At 57.6% G+C, this 18,528-nt stretch overlaps 9 protein-coding genes across 9 annotated transcripts; 4 read left to right on the top strand and 5 right to left on the bottom strand.

Moving 5' to 3' along the window:
- Positions 1–60: 60 nt before the first annotated feature.
- On the top strand, positions 61–1,471 carry QBC33DRAFT_539209 (ubiquitin-conjugating enzyme/RWD-like protein). Its single transcript, XM_060427972.1, has 4 exons — positions 61–375; positions 462–655; positions 719–1,051; positions 1,119–1,471. The coding sequence occupies exons 2-4, from the start codon at positions 546–548 to the stop codon at positions 1,219–1,221; spliced, it is 546 nt and encodes a 181-aa protein (XP_060283316.1). The 5' UTR covers positions 61–375; positions 462–545; the 3' UTR covers positions 1,222–1,471.
- Positions 1,472–1,628: 157 nt separating this feature from the next.
- Positions 1,629–2,115, bottom strand: QBC33DRAFT_559232 (ribosomal protein L31e; the record flags this gene model as incomplete). The annotated part of the gene is made up of 2 exons (XM_060429951.1): positions 1,629–1,832; positions 1,945–2,115. 2 exons carry the CDS (start codon positions 2,113–2,115, stop codon positions 1,629–1,631), a joined length of 375 nt encoding a protein of 124 aa, XP_060283317.1.
- A 619-nt stretch (positions 2,116–2,734) lies between these two features.
- Positions 2,735–4,325, top strand: QBC33DRAFT_78181 (protein rax1). The gene is made up of 3 exons (XM_060433059.1): positions 2,735–3,015; positions 3,068–3,758; positions 3,818–4,325. The coding sequence occupies exons 1-3, from the start codon at positions 2,843–2,845 to the stop codon at positions 4,052–4,054; spliced, it is 1,101 nt and encodes a 366-aa protein (XP_060283318.1). The 5' UTR covers positions 2,735–2,842; the 3' UTR covers positions 4,055–4,325.
- A 501-nt stretch (positions 4,326–4,826) lies between these two features.
- Positions 4,827–5,908, bottom strand: QBC33DRAFT_515280 (PCI domain-protein; the record flags this gene model as incomplete). The annotated part of the gene is made up of 2 exons (XM_060426086.1): positions 4,827–5,771; positions 5,876–5,908. 2 exons carry the CDS (start codon positions 5,906–5,908, stop codon positions 4,827–4,829), a joined length of 978 nt encoding a protein of 325 aa, XP_060283319.1.
- Positions 5,909–6,992: 1,084 nt separating this feature from the next.
- QBC33DRAFT_611283 (E1-E2 ATPase-domain-containing protein) lies at positions 6,993–11,376 on the top strand. Its single transcript, XM_060432443.1, has 2 exons — positions 6,993–7,574; positions 7,643–11,376. The coding sequence occupies exons 1-2, from the start codon at positions 7,471–7,473 to the stop codon at positions 11,082–11,084; spliced, it is 3,546 nt and encodes a 1,181-aa protein (XP_060283320.1). The 5' UTR covers positions 6,993–7,470; the 3' UTR covers positions 11,085–11,376.
- Positions 11,164–13,816, bottom strand: QBC33DRAFT_539224 (putative sad1-interacting factor 3 protein). The gene is made up of 3 exons (XM_060427973.1): positions 13,541–13,816; positions 12,114–13,476; positions 11,164–12,043 (listed from the first exon to the last, which is right to left on the bottom strand). Exons 1-3 carry the CDS (start codon positions 13,571–13,573, stop codon positions 11,526–11,528), a joined length of 1,914 nt encoding a protein of 637 aa, XP_060283321.1. The 5' UTR covers positions 13,574–13,816; the 3' UTR covers positions 11,164–11,525.
- QBC33DRAFT_570069 (uncharacterized protein) lies at positions 13,781–14,819 on the bottom strand. Its single transcript, XM_060430560.1, has 2 exons — positions 14,471–14,819; positions 13,781–14,399 (listed from the first exon to the last, which is right to left on the bottom strand). Exons 1-2 carry the CDS (start codon positions 14,612–14,614, stop codon positions 14,172–14,174), a joined length of 372 nt encoding a protein of 123 aa, XP_060283322.1. The 5' UTR covers positions 14,615–14,819; the 3' UTR covers positions 13,781–14,171.
- A 143-nt stretch (positions 14,820–14,962) lies between these two features.
- QBC33DRAFT_619820 (putative rnase p subunit p30 protein) lies at positions 14,963–16,464 on the top strand. Its single transcript, XM_060432755.1, has one exon. It carries the CDS (start codon positions 15,059–15,061, stop codon positions 16,157–16,159), a length of 1,101 nt encoding a protein of 366 aa, XP_060283323.1. The 5' UTR covers positions 14,963–15,058; the 3' UTR covers positions 16,160–16,464.
- Positions 16,396–17,991, bottom strand: QBC33DRAFT_78469 (uncharacterized protein). Its single transcript, XM_060433062.1, has 4 exons — positions 17,836–17,991; positions 17,542–17,774; positions 16,993–17,486; positions 16,396–16,928 (listed from the first exon to the last, which is right to left on the bottom strand). Exons 1-4 carry the CDS (start codon positions 17,890–17,892, stop codon positions 16,633–16,635), a joined length of 1,080 nt encoding a protein of 359 aa, XP_060283324.1. The 5' UTR covers positions 17,893–17,991; the 3' UTR covers positions 16,396–16,632.
- Positions 17,992–18,528: the final 537 nt, after the last annotated feature.

Genomic DNA, 18,528 nt, shown 5'->3' on the forward strand with positions numbered 1-18,528 from the left:
AGGTAACTGAGTGGTTTACTGGGTAGGAAAACTGCATACCATTGTTCTTTCTGCCCGTCACGCGCGGCGGGTCGCGTCTCCAGTAACCAAAGGATTAGTGAGTATGATACTGTTTTGTTTGAAGATGAGGAAGCCAAACACGTATCGATTGGTTGACCGGCGCCGAGCTTGCCAAGGAAGTGCAGGCCCGGGGCCCGGGCGCGCCTTATCTTGGTTGCTGGAGGGGCTGCACCAAGTGGGCTGGGTCCTTCCATGTAAACATTCGCTGTTTTGCCGCCAAATTCCTAGGCCTCATCCTCAATCCCGAGCTTTGATAACCAACGATCTCCGCTAAAAACTGAGACACTCACTAGGCTTAACAGTTTATTCGCCCAGGTAAGCTTCCCTTGTTTTCGACGAATCCGTCACCCCTAGTTTCTTACGTGCCATGCCGTATTAATACACCCGCCCCCGATTTGAAGCGTCGAAAGGAATTCCGCCTTATTGACTGACAGCTTGCTTTGTCTCGATAGCCCTCCTACCGACCCCAATTGACGACCAACATCATGTCCTACAGCATGGAAGACAGCCAAACCCCAGCCCTTGGGGGTTTCCAAGCTAATAAACTTGGCGGAGCAAGAAAGGGCGCAGACGCTGGACCGAACGCTGCGAAAAGGTAACCTCCCCAGACGGCTCTCGCTCCCGCTACGGTTCATGACTACTGACATGAACATCGAAGGTTGCAGACAGAGCTCATGCAGTTGATGACGTCTGCGGCACCCGGCATCTCTGCTTTCCCTTCGGCTGACGGGGACCTGCTTATGTGGGGAGCAACAATCGAAGGCCCGGAGGACACTCCTTACTCAGGCTTGACATTCAAGCTCAGCTTCGAGTTCCCGTCCAACTATCCGTATGCGCCGCCCACGGTGCTATTCAGGACCCCTATCTACCACCCAAACGTCGACTTTTCCGGCCGTATCTGCCTGGATATCCTGAAGGACAAGTGGACCGCTGCCTACAACATCCAGACCGTCCTGCTTAGCCTCCAGTCCCTTCTCGGAGAGCCCAACAAGTATGCTATTCTTACCCCACTGCCGGCCTCTGGCAAATGTCATGAGCAAGTCTGACCCTAGAGCCAGTGCATCCCCCCTGAATGGCGAAGCCGCTGAGCTGTGGGACAACGACCCTGCAGTGTTCAAGACGAAGGTTATGGACCGACACAAGGACATCGAGGAAGACTAAAAAGGCGAACTCATAAGTGGGACACGCATCTGGTTTTGGAGAATGGGAGTCGGTTTGTATGATTCTTGGCTTATGGGCTCGTCTCTGGTTTATGGGTAGCGGACGGCATTGCATCTCCAGGGCGGTTAGGTTCACGAATATCCTGTGGTCGTTTGGTCTGCATGCTCTTCATTCAGTTCGCCAACGCCCAGGGCAATAGGTATCTTGCCCCAGCAAAAGATAACTCCACCAATTTGAGCATTTTGGCAACATCGGGTTCTCCAAATCACCGCCTGCAGAGATGACACTCTGATCTGGTGCGTCGAAGCACGAATCCCTTTATTCGTAATGCGAAGCTAGATGCCAGACGAACTCCGAAAGCCCAATGCCGTCCTGAACCATGACAAGTCGCCCTCCGTAATTTTTCTTTACTCCTCCACGACCACGGTGTGCAGGCCCTTGGGGTTCTTGACGTTGACTGCTTGGACGTAGCTGTACAGCTTCTCCTTGGCGCCCTCCTCGTCGTTTCGTCTCCGCGAGATGCGGACGCGCAGTCTGTACGGAACGCCCTTGACACCCTGCTCCCACACCTTCTTGTTCAGCTGAGGATCGAGGCGGACATCGGAGGTTCCCTGTGATCCCATCTTGATCAGCGTCTCTTCCGGTACTGGTTGCCTGGATATATGTATGTCCCGTGCTCTCTCGTCATAGGCGCGAGGCACGACTCGGGAGTGGACTGCATACCATTGACTTGAGCGCAAACGCCTTGATCTCCTTGATAGCCCTCGGTGCCCTCTTCTTGAAGCTGACGCCGTGCATGCGCTTGTGGAGGTGGATGGTGTACTCGCGGATGATGACATCGGCAATAGCCGACCGGCCGGGCTTGCCAGACGTGTTCTTCGCTTTGGACGACATTCTGAGGGTATTCTAGTCAGTGCGACAGGTTCATCCCAATCGAACTGCGAGGTGGAAAGCACGTACTTGGGCTCGTCAATTGTCTCTGAGGTGGATCGACGGAGAGGAGACGTGGATTTGCCCTTCAGTTGGTGGTGGTGAAGAATTGCCAATTTGCTCGTCAATTTTCTGAATGTGTGGCCGCGCCCTCCACCCTTCGCCTAACGGCCCTAAACCGGCAAAGTGCGAATTTTGAGCCAATAAGCTTCTCCGGAGCTGAAAAACGAACTTCCGTAGATTGTTTGTCACGGGCAACTAGGTTCCCGTCACGTTCCAAGGTGGCCCGTGTACCACCGTACTTAGTCACATGATCCTGGCTTCCGTTGCACCAAATGATCGTAACCGGGGGCCAACAGAAGTGTTTATGCGATACAGGTTCTGCGTTAATCCAAGACAGCTCCTGCCCATCATCCGGCCATCCATCCCTCTGTGCGCCGAGCGCACTTTTCGCTCGTTCCTTTTCTTCTAGCATACCAGCAAATCTTTACCATTGCGAGGACGCGAAGCTGCGCGAGACCAATGTGAGCGCAGTCTCATTTAGAGTGGGTCTGACTTCTCACGGCAAGGGAGACTTCACATCTCGACTTCTGCTCTTCGAGGGAGCACCCTCTAAACCTACTAGATTTCTGGATTGTCTCCCCTTGCTTCAAGAGTCAAACTCGCCGCCCTCGTCATCTAAACCATCAAAATGGCGGATCCAGGCTTCGCCCCAACCCCCTCTCCTCAACCTGATCTCCATCGAAACCGACTACCGACCCTCTTTGAGGTCCTGAGCCGGCGTACCCTCCCACCGGTTGATCTATTCTCCTTCTACATTTACATGCGAGACCAGCAACGCTCTGTGGACTACCTAGACTTCTGGTACGTCACTTTCCATGTCTGTGGCTTTGCACCCCTACTGACACAACTGAAGGCTCGATGTTGCTCAGCACATGTCGCTTTGCCGTCACTATGTACGCGAACTCCGACGGTCAGTCCTCGTGGGAACACCCGACCCGGATCGATCAGGCTCTAGGCGTTCGTCCGCCATCTTGGATGGGATGGGCGAGATGAATCACCCGGCTGCTGGACCGTCCATGTATGCCACGGAGAAGGAGAGAGACCAAGATGCCCAGATGTCTGCATTCCTCCGCGAAGACAGGGGAGGAACACACGACTCTCCGCATAGCAGTAACGGCCGAATGCGGAGACCAAGTACGACCACGAGCACCCCCCGTGATCTCACGACTGATTCGAATTCGCCAGCGCATATGGTAGCACGGCAGGATATTCGGGCGTCGGCCGAGAAGATTCTCTACACCTTCTTGCTCCCCGGCGCTGAGCGGGAGATTACGCTCCCCGGGTCGATTACTCAAGATGTCACGACTTCGATTGAGGAGTTCGGACGCGACGACCCCGAGGTCTTTGACGTGGCTAAGGACTACGTCTTCCAGGCCATGGAGCGAGACGCCTTCCCCGGTTTCCTGAGAATGAAGGCGCTTGGGAACGTGATTCCGCCAACACTGATCTTGAGACTCATTGTTGGTCTGCTGTCGATGTTTGGGGGTTTCTGGACCGCCTTCGTCCTCGTCTTCCTCGACGCCTCAAGGCAACGGAGGCTCTGGGTAGGTCAAGGTGTTATCGTCACGTCCTTTGTACCAGCCTGCTAACTGCAGACACATAGCTGATACTCCCATTTACCATCGGGGTATACAACCTTGCCTCGTACCTATATTCGTTGGATCCGATCCTCGCCCTGATAGGATTGAGCGAGTACACGCCTTTCAACTTTTCCCGCGTACGAGAGCCCTACATCCGCAGACTTCTCGCCCAACGAGCACTCGTGGTTCTGGCTGTCACTATTCTCGCGGACGCCGCCCTCTGCGTCCTCTTCGTCCTCGTTCCCGGAAAGAGGCTGTGACGCCACATGCGGGAATAAAACGAAACGAGGAACGCGTGAGATGCGGCGTTCTCCGCGCAATATCTCGATCTCCTATCCGATAATGAGCATCTGGTTCCCATGAAGCTTAGCTTATCTAGCTGTCCGCTCTAAGAAGAATCTCTGTTTTTCACGAATGTCATGATGAGTATGGAAAATTTGGTCGGTTTTGATGGGGAGCAACTTTCTCCCCATATCGAGGGGTACCAGGTACCAGGGCTAGTCCTTGAATCGCGAGGACGAGGGGACCTAATCGGCGTCAGGAGGTAGTTTTCTTCTCAGTTGCGTTTGCTGCGTTCCGTTTCCGTCTGCGTGGGCAAGATCCTGCTTTGTACGATATCCTTGCCTGGTGCGGAGGACTATCCTTCGATCGGACTTAAGCTTCCGCGGCTGTTGCACTGCTGAGGCATGGCGTGCTCTCTACCGGCTTGTTAGTTAGCTCATTATTATCAATTATCTCGCAAGGGGAGATGAGTCCAATTTTGTTGCACCAACCACGTGCAGCTCCAGACTCCTCAACTGAGTTAAAAAGTGGCGAGACTTTGTTTTGGGTCATCCCGTCTACTGTCGGTTATTTCTATCTTGTATCTGGAATGGTATCGTATGCACTCGTATCGCCTTCTAGTCCCACTGGTATGGAAAGGCGCCAACATGGACGGTCTACTCTTCTGTTCTACCGAATGGTCGCGGATCTCCCATTCCATTCGACCCAATATGCCGGGGAACCCAAGGAGGTAAGTCATAGATAGCAGTTTCATCCCTGCTGCAGCTTCCTCCGACTCGACCGCTTCTTCCCATCCTGCGGCTCTTCCTCCTCGTCCAGATCCATGGCCTCGTCGTCGTGCCCGCCCGATGACGCGGCCGTGTCCATCTGGCCGCTCCCCCGCTTCCCGAAGCGGTGCTGGTTCCTGAGCAGGGCGGCGATGCCGGTGCCGGAGCCCTGGTTCTGGCTGCCGCTGTTGCTGCTGCCGCCGCTGCCGCCGCCGCCGCCCAGCGCCAGCGACGCCAGCTGGGGCCCGCGGTCGGGGTTGTCGGCGCCGGCGCCGGAGCCCGCCGGGCGCGAGGAGCGGTTGTGCTCTTCGTCGATCATGCGGGCCTTCTTCTCATCCCAGTCCCGGCGCGCGGCCGCGCGGCGGGCGGCGGCGTCGCGGACCTCGTCGATCTGCCGCTCGAGGTCGGCGAGCGTGGAGTCGCAGCGCGCGGCCCATGCGGAGAGGCTCGAGAGCAGGCCCGGGATGGAGCCCGGGGCCACGTCGCGTAGTGCGGCGACGCTGTCGACCTGGACGAGCTGGCTCTTGGGGTCCAGGGTCGCCTTGACGAGGTTGGCGTAGATGGAGGAGACGACGAGGTCCTCGAGCGCGCGGCTGGTCTGTAGGCCGAGGGCTTCCATGAGGGCGGCGTAGCTGAGGGAGCCGTCCTTGGCGAGGGTCATGAGGGAGAGCTGGCGGAGCTTGAGGGCCTGGGCGTCGTTGAGGGGTGGCAGGTTAGGAGTCCCGGTGTATGAAGCGTACGTGCCATAGCTGAAGATCTGGAGGAGGGTGAGGTAGGGGGCGAAGTCTTCTGATGACCCCAAGGCCTGGATCTGTGTGGTCTGCAGAAGCTCTGTAAACAGGAATGTATTCGGGGCGGAGGTCGCTCGGGTAACCAGGTCAGCAGCTGCCCGTGGGGACGTAGCAGACTTGGTGAGCGCTACAAAGGGCTGTGATGAAGGAGGTCAGTTTCAATTTCGTTGGGTGCTTCGACAGTATTAAACCAAACATCTGAGGTGGAGATGCTTGCGGTATATGGCTTGAGTGTACGAACCTCTAGAGCATTCAGAGCTTTTACTTGTTCCATGATGAGGATAGGGGCGAGCAGTTGTCGACACAAAACACAGCTTTGGTGGTTGTGATGTCAGGATCCAAGGTCCCCTGCCGATTGTAGCCTTGGTGGGGCGGTAAGGTAAGGCTGGAGATATGTGGCTTAGCTCTCTACTCCACACTGGCGTTTCCGGGCAAATCTTCAACCTTGCGGAATTAGATGCCGTGGCGTCCGATGGGATGTTACGTTGAGGTTTCAAGTACCGGAAACGAGAGAATGGAGAGGACACCGTCTTCAGCAGAGTCAAATCTGTAGTCTTATTACGTGCCCATACGGTTAGGTAAGGTAGAAAAGTAGGCACTTTTTCGTAGGTGCGCAGAATGGCTCTCACTCAACGTTACCAAGACTCCATTTTGCAAATGGATAACCAGGTAGCAAGAATTCATTTGGCAGTCACCTGCGGCTAGGCGGCGTGTCAGGTAGGTTTGAGCACCCCTGCCCTTCGTACTAGAACACCTCCTTGGAGCTCGTTGTAGGTAGCTGATGTGCAATCTGTAGATCGTTATTACATTACACGGGAAGGACCGTAACTAAAAGCTTCGGTGCCGAACTATTTTGCGACTATTGATTTTCTATGCTCGTGGTTGCAACGTGCTTCGGCGCAGTTCTGCAGATGTGCCAGTGGGATCCTGTCGGCATCAAGTCTTTGATCCAATAGCGATGCTCGCGCTGTCCTCAAGATGTAGCCCCCGGTGGTCACGCAAGCGGCCCGGCACAGAGAGCAGTCACACAAACTGGCCAGCCTGGCCAAAAGCTTAGTTAAACTTAGCACCATGCACACACTGTACGAATGCAGAATACGCAGGGGGATAGTAGATGACAGATGGTGGTGATGGTGATGGTCCTCAACCCCGAACCTTCTTCGGCTGCGACGGAGGAGGTACAGTACTTACACGAAAGCATCCAAGGTTTACCCTGTTGGAGATGAGAATTGCACTGTGGCGACTGTCGCATGTGACCGACCTCAAGCAATCAACCACACATGGAAACAATTGCCGGTCGGCGAGTTAAGGTATTGAGCCACCCGCCAGTAGGATCCTTTTCTCTTAATTGTGCTTCATATCCTTCCCAGAGGTCTTGGCATCCGAAACGAACTCAAGACAGAACCACAGTGCGCACTGACAATCCCCTTCAAACCCCCAGCCAAAGGGGGACTAGTGTATCTACCTAGACCTTTTCTAGCTGTAGGTCAAGTGAGGTCCCCACGTCCCGTTGCGTGCTTCGCTGCGACCTTTTTTTACTCTCACCCAAGCGCCACACACGGGTGCTGCGACCTCCTGTACATACGGACATATATTGGATCATACATAGTAAGCCGGGACTTTCCCCAGGAGCTGGGCTTCTGGTCTCTCTGGAAGATTTGCCGAATCTCTGCACGTCTTCATTGCCATAAAAAAAATCACCTCAAATGTTGCCGCTCGCATAGCGCATCGCTGTACCGTCAACCTCTTTGGCGACCCATCCCATCCTCCAGATCCTGAGGCGGACGCAGGTTCTCACGCTTTGCTGTATTACCGGGGCATCCGAGTGTTGCGATCATGGCGCCCTCGCGCATCCAAATCCCCGGAAGCGGTCCAAGGGAGACCTTGACGACGCCGACAGCGCATATGGCTACCACTACCCTGAGAGTGGACGGCATGACGTGAGTTGTAGCTCTTCCTTGCCATCTCATTTCCCTTCTCGTCAGCGTGCTGATGGCAACCTCGCTAGTTGCGGCGCATGTACCGCGGCTGTTGAAGCAGGCTTCAAGGGCGTCGACGGTGTTGGCAGTGTATCTGTCAGCCTGGTGATGGAACGAGCCGTGGTGATGCACGATCCTCAGCGCATCTCCGCCGATCAGATTCGGGACATCATCGAAGACCGGGGCTTTGATGCCGAAGTCCTGGCTACCGACCTGCCCTCCCCGAGAGTCTCCCACACGCCCTACGACGACTATGTGGTTGAGGAGGAGGGGCCTCCGATGATGGTGACAACGGTGGGAATTGAGGGGATGACTTGTGGCGCGTGTACATCAGCAGTTGAAGGGGGATTCAAGGACGTGTCCGGAATCAAGCATTTCAGCCTCTCGTTGCTCGCAGAACGAGCTGTGGTCGAGCATGATCCAGCCCTCATAAGCGCTGAGAAGATCGCCGAAATCATCGAAGACCGAGGTTTTGGAGCGACCATCGTGGAAAGCACAGAAGTGGCGCCCGAACCGAGGACATCATCAAGGCACAACCGGCAGGCCATATCTGCCGCGACCACGACCGTTGCGGTTGACGGCATGACATGCGGAGCATGTACTGCAGCCGTTGAGGGCGGATTTAAAAACCTCGAGGGATTGTTGAAGTTTAACATCAGCCTACTTGCCGAGAGGGCAGTAATTGTCCACGATCCATCAAAGCTCACGGCGGACAAGATCGTCGAGATCATTGAGGACAGGGGTTTCGACGCCAAGTTGCTCTCGACAACCCTCGACGCCGATCATTCCAGCACTTCATCGATTGCTCAATTCAAGATCTACGGGAACCTGGACGCCGACGCCGCAACCCGGCTGGAGGAGAAGCTGAAGGGATTGCCCGGCATCTCGGCTGCCACTGTCTCACTTTCCAATTCGAGATTGAAGGTCAGCCATCAGCCGACCGTGACGGGCCTTCGGGCAATTGTCGAAACTGTTGAGCAAGAGGGCTACAACGCTCTCGTTTCCGACAATGACGACAACAACGCGCAGCTCGAGTCTCTCGCCAAGACCCGGGAGATCACTGAGTGGCGCCACGCCTTCCAAATCTCTCTGGCTTTCGCCGTGCCCGTCTTCCTTATCAGCATGATCATCCCAATGTGTCTGCCGTTCATGGATATGGGCAGGGTCAAACTTCTCGACGGCCTATACCTCGGCGATGTCGTCTGTCTGGTCCTTACGATACCTGTTCAATTCGGCATTGGAAAGCGATTCTATATTTCGGCCTGGAAGTCGGTCAAGCATGGCTCCCCTACCATGGATGTCCTCATCGTTCTCGGCACTTCGTGTGCCTTCTTCTTCAGCGTCATGGCCATGCTCGTCTCGGTCTTCATCCCGCCTCACACCCGGCCGAGCACCATCTTCGACACCAGCACTATGCTCATCACCTTTATCAGTTTCGGCCGATTTCTGGAGAACCGCGCCAAGGGACAGACTTCCAAGGCCCTCTCGCGATTGATGTCTCTGGCACCGTCCATGGCCACCATTTATGCCGACCCCATTGCCGCGGAAAAGGCCGCAGATGGTTGGGCTTCAGGGGTCAACTCCGGAGAAGCGGCGACGGACGGAAGTGCCGCGGAAGAGAAAGTTATCCCTACCGAGCTCCTCGAAGTTGGAGACGTGGTGATCCTGCGTCCCGGAGACAAGATTCCCGCAGACGGCGCCTTGGTCAGGGGTGAGACGTATGTGGATGAGAGCATGGTTACCGGAGAGGCAATGCCCGTGCAGAAGAAGAAGGGAAGCAACATGATTGGCGGTACCGTGAATGGTCACGGTCGTGTCGACTTCCGGGTCACTCGGGCAGGTCGCGATACCCAGCTCAGCCAGATTGTCAAGCTGGTTCAGGATGCACAGACAACCCGTGCCCCTATCCAGCGGCTAGCCGACATCCTCGCCGGCTATTTCGTCCCAACCGTCCTGTCTCTGGGTCTCCTCACCTTCGCCGTCTGGATGGTTCTAAGCCACGTCCTGACAAACCCGCCCAAAATCTTCCTCGAAGAGGCCAGTGGTGGCAAGATCATGGTCTGTGTCAAGCTTTGCATCTCGGTCATCGTCTTCGCCTGCCCCTGTGCCCTTGGTCTGGCCACACCAACAGCTGTTATGGTCGGTACTGGTGTGGGTGCCGAAAACGGCATTCTTATCAAGGGGGGAGCTGCTCTGGAGAGGACAACAAAGATCACCCGAGTCGTCCTCGACAAGACGGGCACCATTACGTACGGAAAGATGAGCGTGGCCAACGCCAGCCTCGTCTCTGTCTGGCAAGATAATGAGTGGCGTCGACGCCTCTGGTGGGTGATTGTCGGCCTTGCGGAGATGGGAAGTGAACACCCTGTGGGCCGAGCAATCCTCGCATCAGCGAAGGCCGAGCTGGGCCTTGATATTGATGGCAACCTTGACGGCAGTGTCGGAGATTTCTCTGCAGTTGTTGGGAAGGGTATTAGCGCTGTCGTCGAGCCTGCAACTGCCGCAGAGCGGGTCCGGTACAAGGTCCTCATCGGTAGCGTGCGCTTCCTCCGCGAGGGCGACGTTGAGGTTCCCGACTCGGCAATCGAGGCTTCTGAGCAGATCAACTCGAAGAACTCCAACTCACGGAAGCCCTCTTCAACCCCGTCCTCTGCGGGCACGACCAATGTCTTCGTCGCCATTGATGGTAAATACGTCGGCCACCTCTGCCTGGCCGACAAGATCAAGGAAGGGGCATCAGCCGCCATTGCGGTCCTCCACCGCATGGGGGTCAGGACGGCGATGGTGACTGGCGACCAGCGCAGCACGGCTGTGGCGGTCGCAGCCGCCGTCGGGCTCGATCTCGATGACGTGTTCGCCGGTGTCTCCCCCGACCAGAAGCAAGCCATCATCCGCAGGCTACAGGAGGAGGGCGAAGTTGTTGCCATGGTTGGCGACGGCATCAACGACTCCCCGGCCCTCGCCACTGCCGATGTCGGCATCGCCATGAGCTCCGGCACTGATGTCGCCATGGAAGCCGCCGACATTGTCCTCATGCGCCCTGACGACCTCATGAACATCCCGGCGGCTCTTCAGCTGGCCCGCACCATCTTCTCGCGCATCAAGCTTAACCTCGGCTGGGCGTGCGCCTACAATGCCACCGGCCTGCCCTTCGCCATGGGCCTCTTCCTGCCCCTCGGCTGGCACCTGCACCCGATGGCCGCCGGCGCCGCCATGGCCGCCAGCTCGGTGAGCGTGGTGGTCAGCAGTCTGCTCCTGAAATTCTGGAAGAGGCCTAGGTGGATGGATGAGGCCGTCCTCGACCAGGCGGGCGGCGTGCGGAGGCGCGGGCGCGGCTGGGGCCTGGACGGCATCGTGGTCAGGGCGCAGGACCTCGCCGGCCGGCTTTCCGGCAGGCGCTTTGGCGCCCGGAAGGACGGCGAGGGCTACGTCCCGCTGGCTACTTTGGAGGGACCCGAGCGGGATGTATGATTTGCGGCTGTGTAGAACAAGGTCTGTTAGTGAGACGCGGAGTTCGGCTGTTCTGAGTGGTCACCGGTTCGGTCCGGTAGTTGTATGTTGCATTTTCCTAGTTACCTACTTAGTCTCTCCCGTTGCGGCATGGCGTGGGAGTTTTACGAGTTCGACAACTCTCATTTTCCTTTGGATACCTAAAAAAGAAGTTTCCCGATTCATTCATTGTTCCACATCGGCAGAAGTGATACAAATGCGATATTCCCTAAGGCAGCCTTGCATGTTGAGCTAGACCTTGACCAAATCCAGGATCTTGCAAGGACAGGCATGCGTCCTACGTAGAATGTACAGGGGAAAGAACAAAAAAGAAAACAAGAAGGTCACCAAACGCCTGCGCTATGCCGCGAAATGTGCCGACTACTCTAACTCTACTCCATCCCTGGAGGCTCCCCAACAGACTCACACACCAGCAAAAGTAGTCCCGACATACTCGGCCCCACAGACGGCGGCCCTCTCGCGCTCGCCCAGCGCAGCGCTCCACGCCCTCAGCTCCTCCAGCGCGCGGGGATCCAAGCCGGCGACGGCGGCGGCCGAGGGGTCGGGGAGGCCGAGGAAGCCGCCGGAGCGGGGGCCGCCCCACGCGACGACGGCTCCGCCGTTCCCGTTCCCGTTCCCGTTGTTGTCGCCACGGCCGGCGCCGGCCCTGGCCAGCATGCCGAAGCGGAGGAGGACCTCGGACACGGTGACGAGGATGCTGACGAAGATGAGGACGATTATGATCCAGGTGATGGCGCTCATCTTGGAGTCGGCGACGCTGTCGCACAGGATCTCGGCCAGGTCGAGGAAGACGCGGCAGCGCTCGTTGAGCACGCGGATGCGCGGGTCCGTCTCGAGGTACTCGCGCACGGCGACATAGAGGGGGTGCAGCGTCGGCTCCGACTCCCAGAAGAAGTTTGGGACGTCGAGGATGTTGGATGCTGAGGGGGGCATGTGTTAGTAGGGTTGTGCTCGTTTTGAAAGAAAGGAAGGGTGAGTCGGGTAACTTACAGAGGTTGATGTCGACGCGGCTCTTGAATAGTTGGCCTAGGATCTTGACGATCTCTGTCCGGGTCATGCTTAGCTCGCCTGTCAGGGCCAGCCGCTTGGGGACGTGCTGTGCGCCGAGCATCGTCTGAGACATGCGCTCTTCAAAGAAGCACAGCTTGGTGCTCTGGGCGATGGCGTGGCTGATGGTAAGCTTGACCATGTGGCCGGAGCGCGGGAGTAGCGTGATCATGTCGTTGAAGACCCGCGGCCGCTTGACGTCGGGGCTGTACTCGAAGTGGAACTCCTCCGTCTCGAAATCGCTCTCGTCGAGCGGGCGGGTCACGAGCGAGACGCCCGTCTCGTTCTGCACGAAGGTGAGATCGGCCAGGATGTCCTTCTCTTGGTTCTCGGTGAAGTTCCAGAACACAACCACTCCGTAGGAGAATACGAACATCTCGGCGAAGTTCTTGGCGTCCGTCACCAGGCCGGTGATCGAGCTGACGGGGTTGTCGGGATCGTCCGCGTAATGATCGCGTCCACGGTCCTCGGAAACGGTCTCGTGTAACGGGAACTGGCTTGCTTCACTGGGGCTGCTGGCAGCGCCAGACACGCCATCTGCGTCATAGTCGAAGTACCCCTCGTGATAGTCTCGTCTTTCGCTCCGCTCAATCTCCAGGTCCAAAACCGTCTTCCCTGTCCCCGGCGTCTTCAATATCGGTCGGCTGCGTATCCTGTACCCGTCGACGCCAGCAAGGAGTGGTAGATGGTAGACAGTGTACAAACAGTCGTCGTACAGCTTCGTCTTCGCCTCATGTTTTGTCCGTAGGTACTCTGCCGTCGGCTTCATCCTGTACGCCTGGGCCGTGCAGTACGCCGTCAGACGCGCCACCTTATTCCCCCTCTCCAGTTTCGGCAACCGTTCCGCATAGCTCTTCCCTCTGATCCCCCCCCGCTTCCGCAACACATCCAGTTCCTCATCCCGCAACGGTCGATTCTCGTCCTCGGTAGCGCTCCTCAGCATGGCGGCCTGCTGGGCCAACTCGTCGTCGCTCGCCACCCCGTCCTTCTCCTCTGCGGTCTCGGGAATGAGCACGAGTTTCTCGCTAACTTTGGTTGTCCGCGACGGCACGTTCTGTTGCCCCGTCCTCGCGGAAGCGAGGATGGGCAGGCCGCCGCCGCCGTGGCCGCTCCGACGGGCGACGGCTCGCATCGTTCGGTGGCCCGGGGGCACTCGTGGTTGGCCGGATGGTATATCCGAGGCATATTGTAGAACATTGTCGACCGAGACGAAGCGCATGGGGGGCATCCGGCTGGAATTGGCGCCGGATGAGCCAGGGCGAGGGCCTGGGCTTCGTATCAAGGGTCGTTCCCGAGAGTCGGTTACCTTGAACCAGTGTCAGTGCTTGTCTCGCGGATAACCTTCGATGTGCGGATCATCCAAGACATACTAAAACCGAGGGTCCTCGTCTTGAGGATGCCATTTTGGCGGCTGGTTAAGCCTTCTTTTACGCTGTTGTCAACAATTTAAGAGGGCAGCGAAGACTTCGCATGTCGTCGATGGTTTCGTGGTTGGTTGGTTAGGATTTAGTTCTAGCTTCGTTAGTGCTCTGTACGCTAGGATTGCTTGTTCTGCTGTGGATCTCAACGACGTCATTAGCACTGAAGCATTGCACTTGCATTGAAAGCCCACCGAACCAAAGCACCCCGCAGTTCTTCTGGTCGAGTTGCGGCTCAAATTTGTCTAGGTATATAGGTAGGCGGCCGTGTTATTCTTTAAAACTTACTAGCATGGCCAAGAAGACACGATGGAAGAAGAGCTCGTCAAGGCGTTTCTCGATTTCAACCATTCGATGGCAAAGTCATTATACAGACAGGAGCTTGCATACAATAAATAGAAATAACTATCAAACGTCTGAGCAATATCGAGTCCGTAGTCAACGCGGCAACTCATCCTTCTATGTCCCGAATTCCGAACATAAACTTGACTCCATAACACCAGCTTCCGAAACAATGTGATTCGGGTAGTATTTCAACCCTATGATAGAAGCATGTGTGGTATGCCTCAGTCCCGAGTCACAACTATCCATACCTCATCGGTTGATTCGGATTCGGCTGTCCATGCCCAGGCGGCGGAGCGCCCTGCGGCTGCAATGGCACGCCTCCTCCGGGTCCGGGTCCGCCTCCAGCTACCCCTCCCCCTCCACCTCGCATCGCCTGGACGTCCTGCCTGTGTTCGAGCGGTTGGGCGAAGTTGCAGATGTGGCAGGTGACGTCCTCGTAGCCCTTGAAGGAGAGAGGTATCAAAGGCTACGCACGCCGTTAGAGCCGTCTGGAAATGGGGCGATGCAGCTGCACTATGGGATCGGGGCTCAACCTACAATAAAGCAGAAGGTAAACCACGGGTGGGTCTTGACCACGCGGCCAGAGTAGTTGCCGCAATTGTAGCAGCGACAGACGACGCCCTCATACCCCTCGACCTCCTTCCGGAACGTGTGTTCGCCGCAGGTGAAAATCAGGCACATGACGACGGTGGCGTGCAAGAGGACGCGATCGAAGAGTTGAAAAGAGAGTCGGAAGCAGGTAGGTGGTTATATCGTACAACGAGGGTTGTCTGGACAGGCGAGAAGCACGCGCGATGGAAGGTGGCTTAGTCGTGCTCTTGACGTCGTGTTAACCTTGGATCAGCCATGTATCAATCAGGGCCACCTACGTAGTATCCAGGTTTCATTGCTTGGCCAAGGAATGCGATGGCGGAGTCCGCACTAACGCGGCGCTGGGCGAGGTACCTAGGTATAGGACCCACTGTACCCCGAAGTTACCCCGCCAAAAATCTTGAACTCTCAACCTCGAAGGTCGGAACTTTAAGCATCCCATGCTTGGACTCTCTGGTACGCGCCATTGAGCGACAATGACCACCCTGGGCCCGCCTATATAGCAAAGCGCAACGCACGCGAGCGCCGCCCAAGATGCTCTACGACCTCAATATCGCCTGGTCGCCCAGCACCAGCAGCGCGCAGCTCCAACGGACCCTCAAGTTCGCGTCCTCGCTGGGCTACGACGTTGTTGCCCTGAATCACACCGTCTCGGCCCCGATCCCCTCGCAGGTCATCAACCCGATCCCCCTCCTGACCGCGCCCCCGCCTTCTCACCCGCAGCCCAGCCCGCTCCCACCATCATCATCCTCCTCCTCCTCGTCCTCCTTTCCAGACAAGCTCCCAACGACTCTACGGCGCGCCACAGTCGTCATCTCCGACCCAGCAACCAACCACCGGCTCGCCTCCTTCGCATCAGCCTACGACGTAGTAGCAGCGCGCCCGACAACAGAAAAGGCCTTCTCGGCGTGCTGCACGACCATGGCCGAATTCAGCCTGATCAGCCTAGACCTGACAGCCTCCCTGCCCTTCCACTTCGCCCCGCGCACCTCCATGGCCGCCGTGAGCCGGGGGATCCGCTTCGAGATCTGCTACGCCCAGGCCCTCGGCGCCGAGGACGCCCGGGCAAGGTCCAACTTCATCGCCAACCTGTCCGGGCTGGTGCGCGCGACCCGCGGCCGCGGCCTCGTGCTGAGCAGCGAGACCGCCAGGCCGCTCGACCTCCGGGCCCCCGCCGACGTCATCAACCTTCTGGCCGTGTGGGGGCTCGGCACCGAGAGGGGCGCCGAGGCGCTGGCCGCGAACCCCAGGGCCGTCGTCGTCAACGAGGGGATCAAGAGGAGGGGGTTCAGGGGCGTCGTCGACGTCGTCCGGGCCGCGGGCGGTGGGCCCGCGGGCGGGAAGCCGGGCGGGGACGGCGATGGGGACGGGAAGCCGGGCGAGAAGAAGAAGAAGACGAAGGGGACGGATGGCGGCAAAGGAGGGGGTGGCCATGGACGGAAACAGAAGGAGGGAAAGGCCGGCGCCAAGGCGGGCGGCGATGCTGCCCAGGGAGAGCCGCGCCAGCAGGGGCAGAAGAGGAGGGGCGAGGACACCGAAAACGCCTCCGAAGAGCCGATGGCGCCTGTCAGCAAGAGACAGGCAAAGAAGATGCGGATTGGTACCCAGGAGGAGGGTCCTCCGGCGGGCAAATGAAGGGCGACAAAAGTCGTGGGTGTTGAGGGGGGTTAGATCGTGTACGAATGTTTCCGGGACTACGACGGCGTCTGTCTTCTAGAGATACCCACCCAAAAACTGAGCATGGGCTCAAGCATAGGGGAGGCAATGCCATCATAGATTTCTAACTCCAACAAGAGCTGAGGGGGTCTTTCCCTTGGACTGTTGTAACAAGTTCATTTTTCTCCCTGCCTGCTTGCTTTCTTTCTTTCTTTGCTTTGCATTCACGATCCACGGCGAACCTCGTCTGCAACCATATACAAGCTATCATTTATTTACACTAAAATTTGTCCTAGCACGCATGGGTGCTGGGAAGAGGATGCAGGAGCGAGGTCTTTCTGCACGAATCAGCGAGCTCTCTCCTCAAAAAAGACGCCGCCGTTAACCCAAAAAATAAAGCGAATACTTTATATATATAGAAACCAGGGGGGGCCCTTTAGTATATGCTTCGTCTACTGTCCCGCCAGCGCTGTCTGCCGCTTCGCCAGCTGGTCGCCCTGCACGAGGTTGCCCAGGTTGAGGACGCTGTTCAGGGTCAGGCCGCTGACGTCGATGCTTGGCTGGGCGCCGGCGTTGGCGATCTCGGGGGCGGCCGTCACTGCCGGCGCGGCGACGGCTGGATCGCCACCGACCGGCGCGTTACCGGCGTCGATGCCGCCGAGGCCGACGGAGGAAGCCAGAGAGGGCGCCGCCGGCAAAGAAGCGGCGGGAAGCGGGGCAAGTGACGCTGCTCCGGCAGCAGCTGCGTCTAGGAATATGTGTTAGTGGATGCCTGGTGGGGGATGGCTAGGTTTGCGGGAGAAATGGCTTACCCGTCTGGAGCGGAGCCAAAGGAGCCAGAGGAGCCAGAGACGCCCCGGACTGGGCCGGGGCCAGCGGGGCCAACGAGGCCGCAGACTGGGCAGGGGGCAGCGGAGCCAGCGCGGAGGCAGGCACGCCAGGAGCAGAAGCCACATTGTTGAGTGTCGGGGCAGGGACTGAGAGGACCGAGGTGGAGACGCCGCCAACTGGAGCCAACGCAGACGAGGCCTGAGGCGGTGATACTTTGGTACTCGTGTGCACGCTGGCAGGAACAGACACAACAACAACACCAATGCCACCTGATGGCACGCCGGCACCTGGTGGTGCTGCTGCCCCGACCGCCCCACCTGACGCATCAGTCGCCGCCGCTCCTGCTGCTACTATAGCAGAGTTCGAGGCTTGTACGGCGCCCTGAGCCTGGCACGGCGCCGTGACAGTCTGAGTGACAGTCGATGCGAGCGCGGTGATTGTGACGGTCGCTGCCGAATCAGCCCCCACAGCGGCACTAGGGATCGTTAGTACGCTGAGTGATCGTTTAGGATTATGTTCGGGGGCCGTACCCGTTTGCAGCAACTGGTGATTCCACAGCGGCTGCAGTAACGGTCATGGTCATGGTCATGGTCGTTGCATTCAATTCAGCTCCAACACCCGAGTCTCCGCCCACCGTCACGGTTTGACGCGCCGTCTCCGTCATGGTGACCGTCTCGCCGGCGCTTCCCCCTCCAAATATATCCATGATTCCGTCCAGCAGGTTCCGCTTGGAGGGTTTTCCATTCTGATCAACGGCAGCAGCCTATAGACGAGGTAAGTCACTGTGAGTCACTGACTGGGAGAATTCCAAGAGGAAGACGTACCTGAGCGAGCGACAGATAGCCCAGAAAAAGCCCTGCACCCCTCGAATAGAGCCTCATTCTCGAAAGTAGGGAAGACGAGCTAGTCCCCTGCGGATTCAGACCTCGAGAAGATACACTGAAAGAGTGCTGAAAGAGCGACGCAACAGTCCAGCCGTCGGTAAATGGAAGTTATATCGCACGGGATCAACCCAAGAGAAAGAGCGAGCGTCGCGACCTCGGAGGTACAGCTTCGGTAGGAGGAAGGGAAGTCGGTTCTATGGAACACTTTGCACGAAGGGCCAAGTGGTTTACAACAGAACGCAAGAAAGGAATGACTCGACGTCCTAGACGACCGACTACCCAAGAGCACTTCAACGGCGCATCGAAGGGGGAAAGACAAGTACAAGTGGGATTAAAGAATGAAACTCTCGATAACAGCACTGAGAAGCGAACGGACGAAGAAGAAACGAAAGGGAAGGTCGTCAGGATGAAGCTGGCAGTGCACGCAGAAAGGAGGGCAGACAACCAGGACCAGGGTTACGCGGCGACGTTCGAGAACCAGGGCCAGTATCCCTACGCACTAGCGTTAGGAAAATGATGAGGCTCAGGCTTGTTTCGTCGAGGTCCAGGCCGATGAGAAAATGGGCTGACATGTGGAGCCCATCCTCACGCGCCTTGAACGACCTTGGCCAGATCAAGCAGAGCGCAGGGCCA

Source organism: Phialemonium atrogriseum (genome assembly GCF_030411735.1).
Source record: "Phialemonium atrogriseum strain 8032-3 unplaced genomic scaffold QBC33scaffold_13, whole genome shotgun sequence".
Classification (NCBI taxonomy): domain Eukaryota; kingdom Fungi; phylum Ascomycota; class Sordariomycetes; order Cephalothecales; family Cephalothecaceae; genus Phialemonium; species Phialemonium atrogriseum.

What these genes read in the sequence shown, in the direction of transcription:
- QBC33DRAFT_539209 (XM_060427972.1), top strand. Translation starts at nt 546, where the DNA reads ATGTCCTACAGCATGGAAGACAGCCAAACCCCAGCCCTTGGGGGTTTC. An exon ending in GGACCGAACGCTGCGAAAAG is followed by an intron (nt 656 to 718) that starts GTAACCTCCCCA and finishes TGAACATCGAAG; the next exon opens with GTTGCAGACAGAGCTCATGC. An exon ending in CTTCTCGGAGAGCCCAACAA is followed by an intron (nt 1,052 to 1,118) that starts GTATGCTATTCT and finishes CCCTAGAGCCAG; the next exon opens with TGCATCCCCCCTGAATGGCG.
- QBC33DRAFT_78181 (XM_060433059.1), top strand. Translation starts at nt 2,843, where the DNA reads ATGGCGGATCCAGGCTTCGCCCCAACCCCCTCTCCTCAACCTGATCTC. An exon ending in GTGGACTACCTAGACTTCTG is followed by an intron (nt 3,016 to 3,067) that starts GTACGTCACTTT and finishes ACACAACTGAAG; the next exon opens with GCTCGATGTTGCTCAGCACA. An exon ending in CAAGGCAACGGAGGCTCTGG is followed by an intron (nt 3,759 to 3,817) that starts GTAGGTCAAGGT and finishes GCAGACACATAG; the next exon opens with CTGATACTCCCATTTACCAT.
- QBC33DRAFT_611283 (XM_060432443.1), top strand. Translation starts at nt 7,471, where the DNA reads ATGGCGCCCTCGCGCATCCAAATCCCCGGAAGCGGTCCAAGGGAGACC. An exon ending in CTGAGAGTGGACGGCATGAC is followed by an intron (nt 7,575 to 7,642) that starts GTGAGTTGTAGC and finishes CAACCTCGCTAG; the next exon opens with TTGCGGCGCATGTACCGCGG.
- QBC33DRAFT_539224 (XM_060427973.1), bottom strand. Translation starts at nt 13,573, where the DNA reads ATGGCATCCTCAAGACGAGGACCCTCGGTTTTA. An exon ending in GACGAGGACCCTCGGTTTTA is followed by an intron (nt 13,477 to 13,540) that starts GTATGTCTTGGA and finishes CACTGGTTCAAG; the next exon opens with GTAACCGACTCTCGGGAACG. An exon ending in CCGCGTCGACATCAACCTCT is followed by an intron (nt 12,044 to 12,113) that starts GTAAGTTACCCG and finishes TGCCCCCCTCAG; the next exon opens with CATCCAACATCCTCGACGTC.
- QBC33DRAFT_570069 (XM_060430560.1), bottom strand. Translation starts at nt 14,614, where the DNA reads ATGTGCCTGATTTTCACCTGCGGCGAACACACGTTCCGGAAGGAGGTC. An exon ending in GGTTTACCTTCTGCTTTATT is followed by an intron (nt 14,400 to 14,470) that starts GTAGGTTGAGCC and finishes CGGCGTGCGTAG; the next exon opens with CCTTTGATACCTCTCTCCTT.
- QBC33DRAFT_619820 (XM_060432755.1), top strand. Translation starts at nt 15,059, where the DNA reads ATGCTCTACGACCTCAATATCGCCTGGTCGCCCAGCACCAGCAGCGCG.
- QBC33DRAFT_78469 (XM_060433062.1), bottom strand. Translation starts at nt 17,892, where the DNA reads ATGAGGCTCTATTCGAGGGGTGCAGGGCTTTTTCTGGGCTATCTGTCG. An exon ending in GCTATCTGTCGCTCGCTCAG is followed by an intron (nt 17,775 to 17,835) that starts GTACGTCTTCCT and finishes CCTCGTCTATAG; the next exon opens with GCTGCTGCCGTTGATCAGAA. An exon ending in TTTGGCTCCGCTCCAGACGG is followed by an intron (nt 16,929 to 16,992) that starts GTAAGCCATTTC and finishes ACATATTCCTAG; the next exon opens with ACGCAGCTGCTGCCGGAGCA.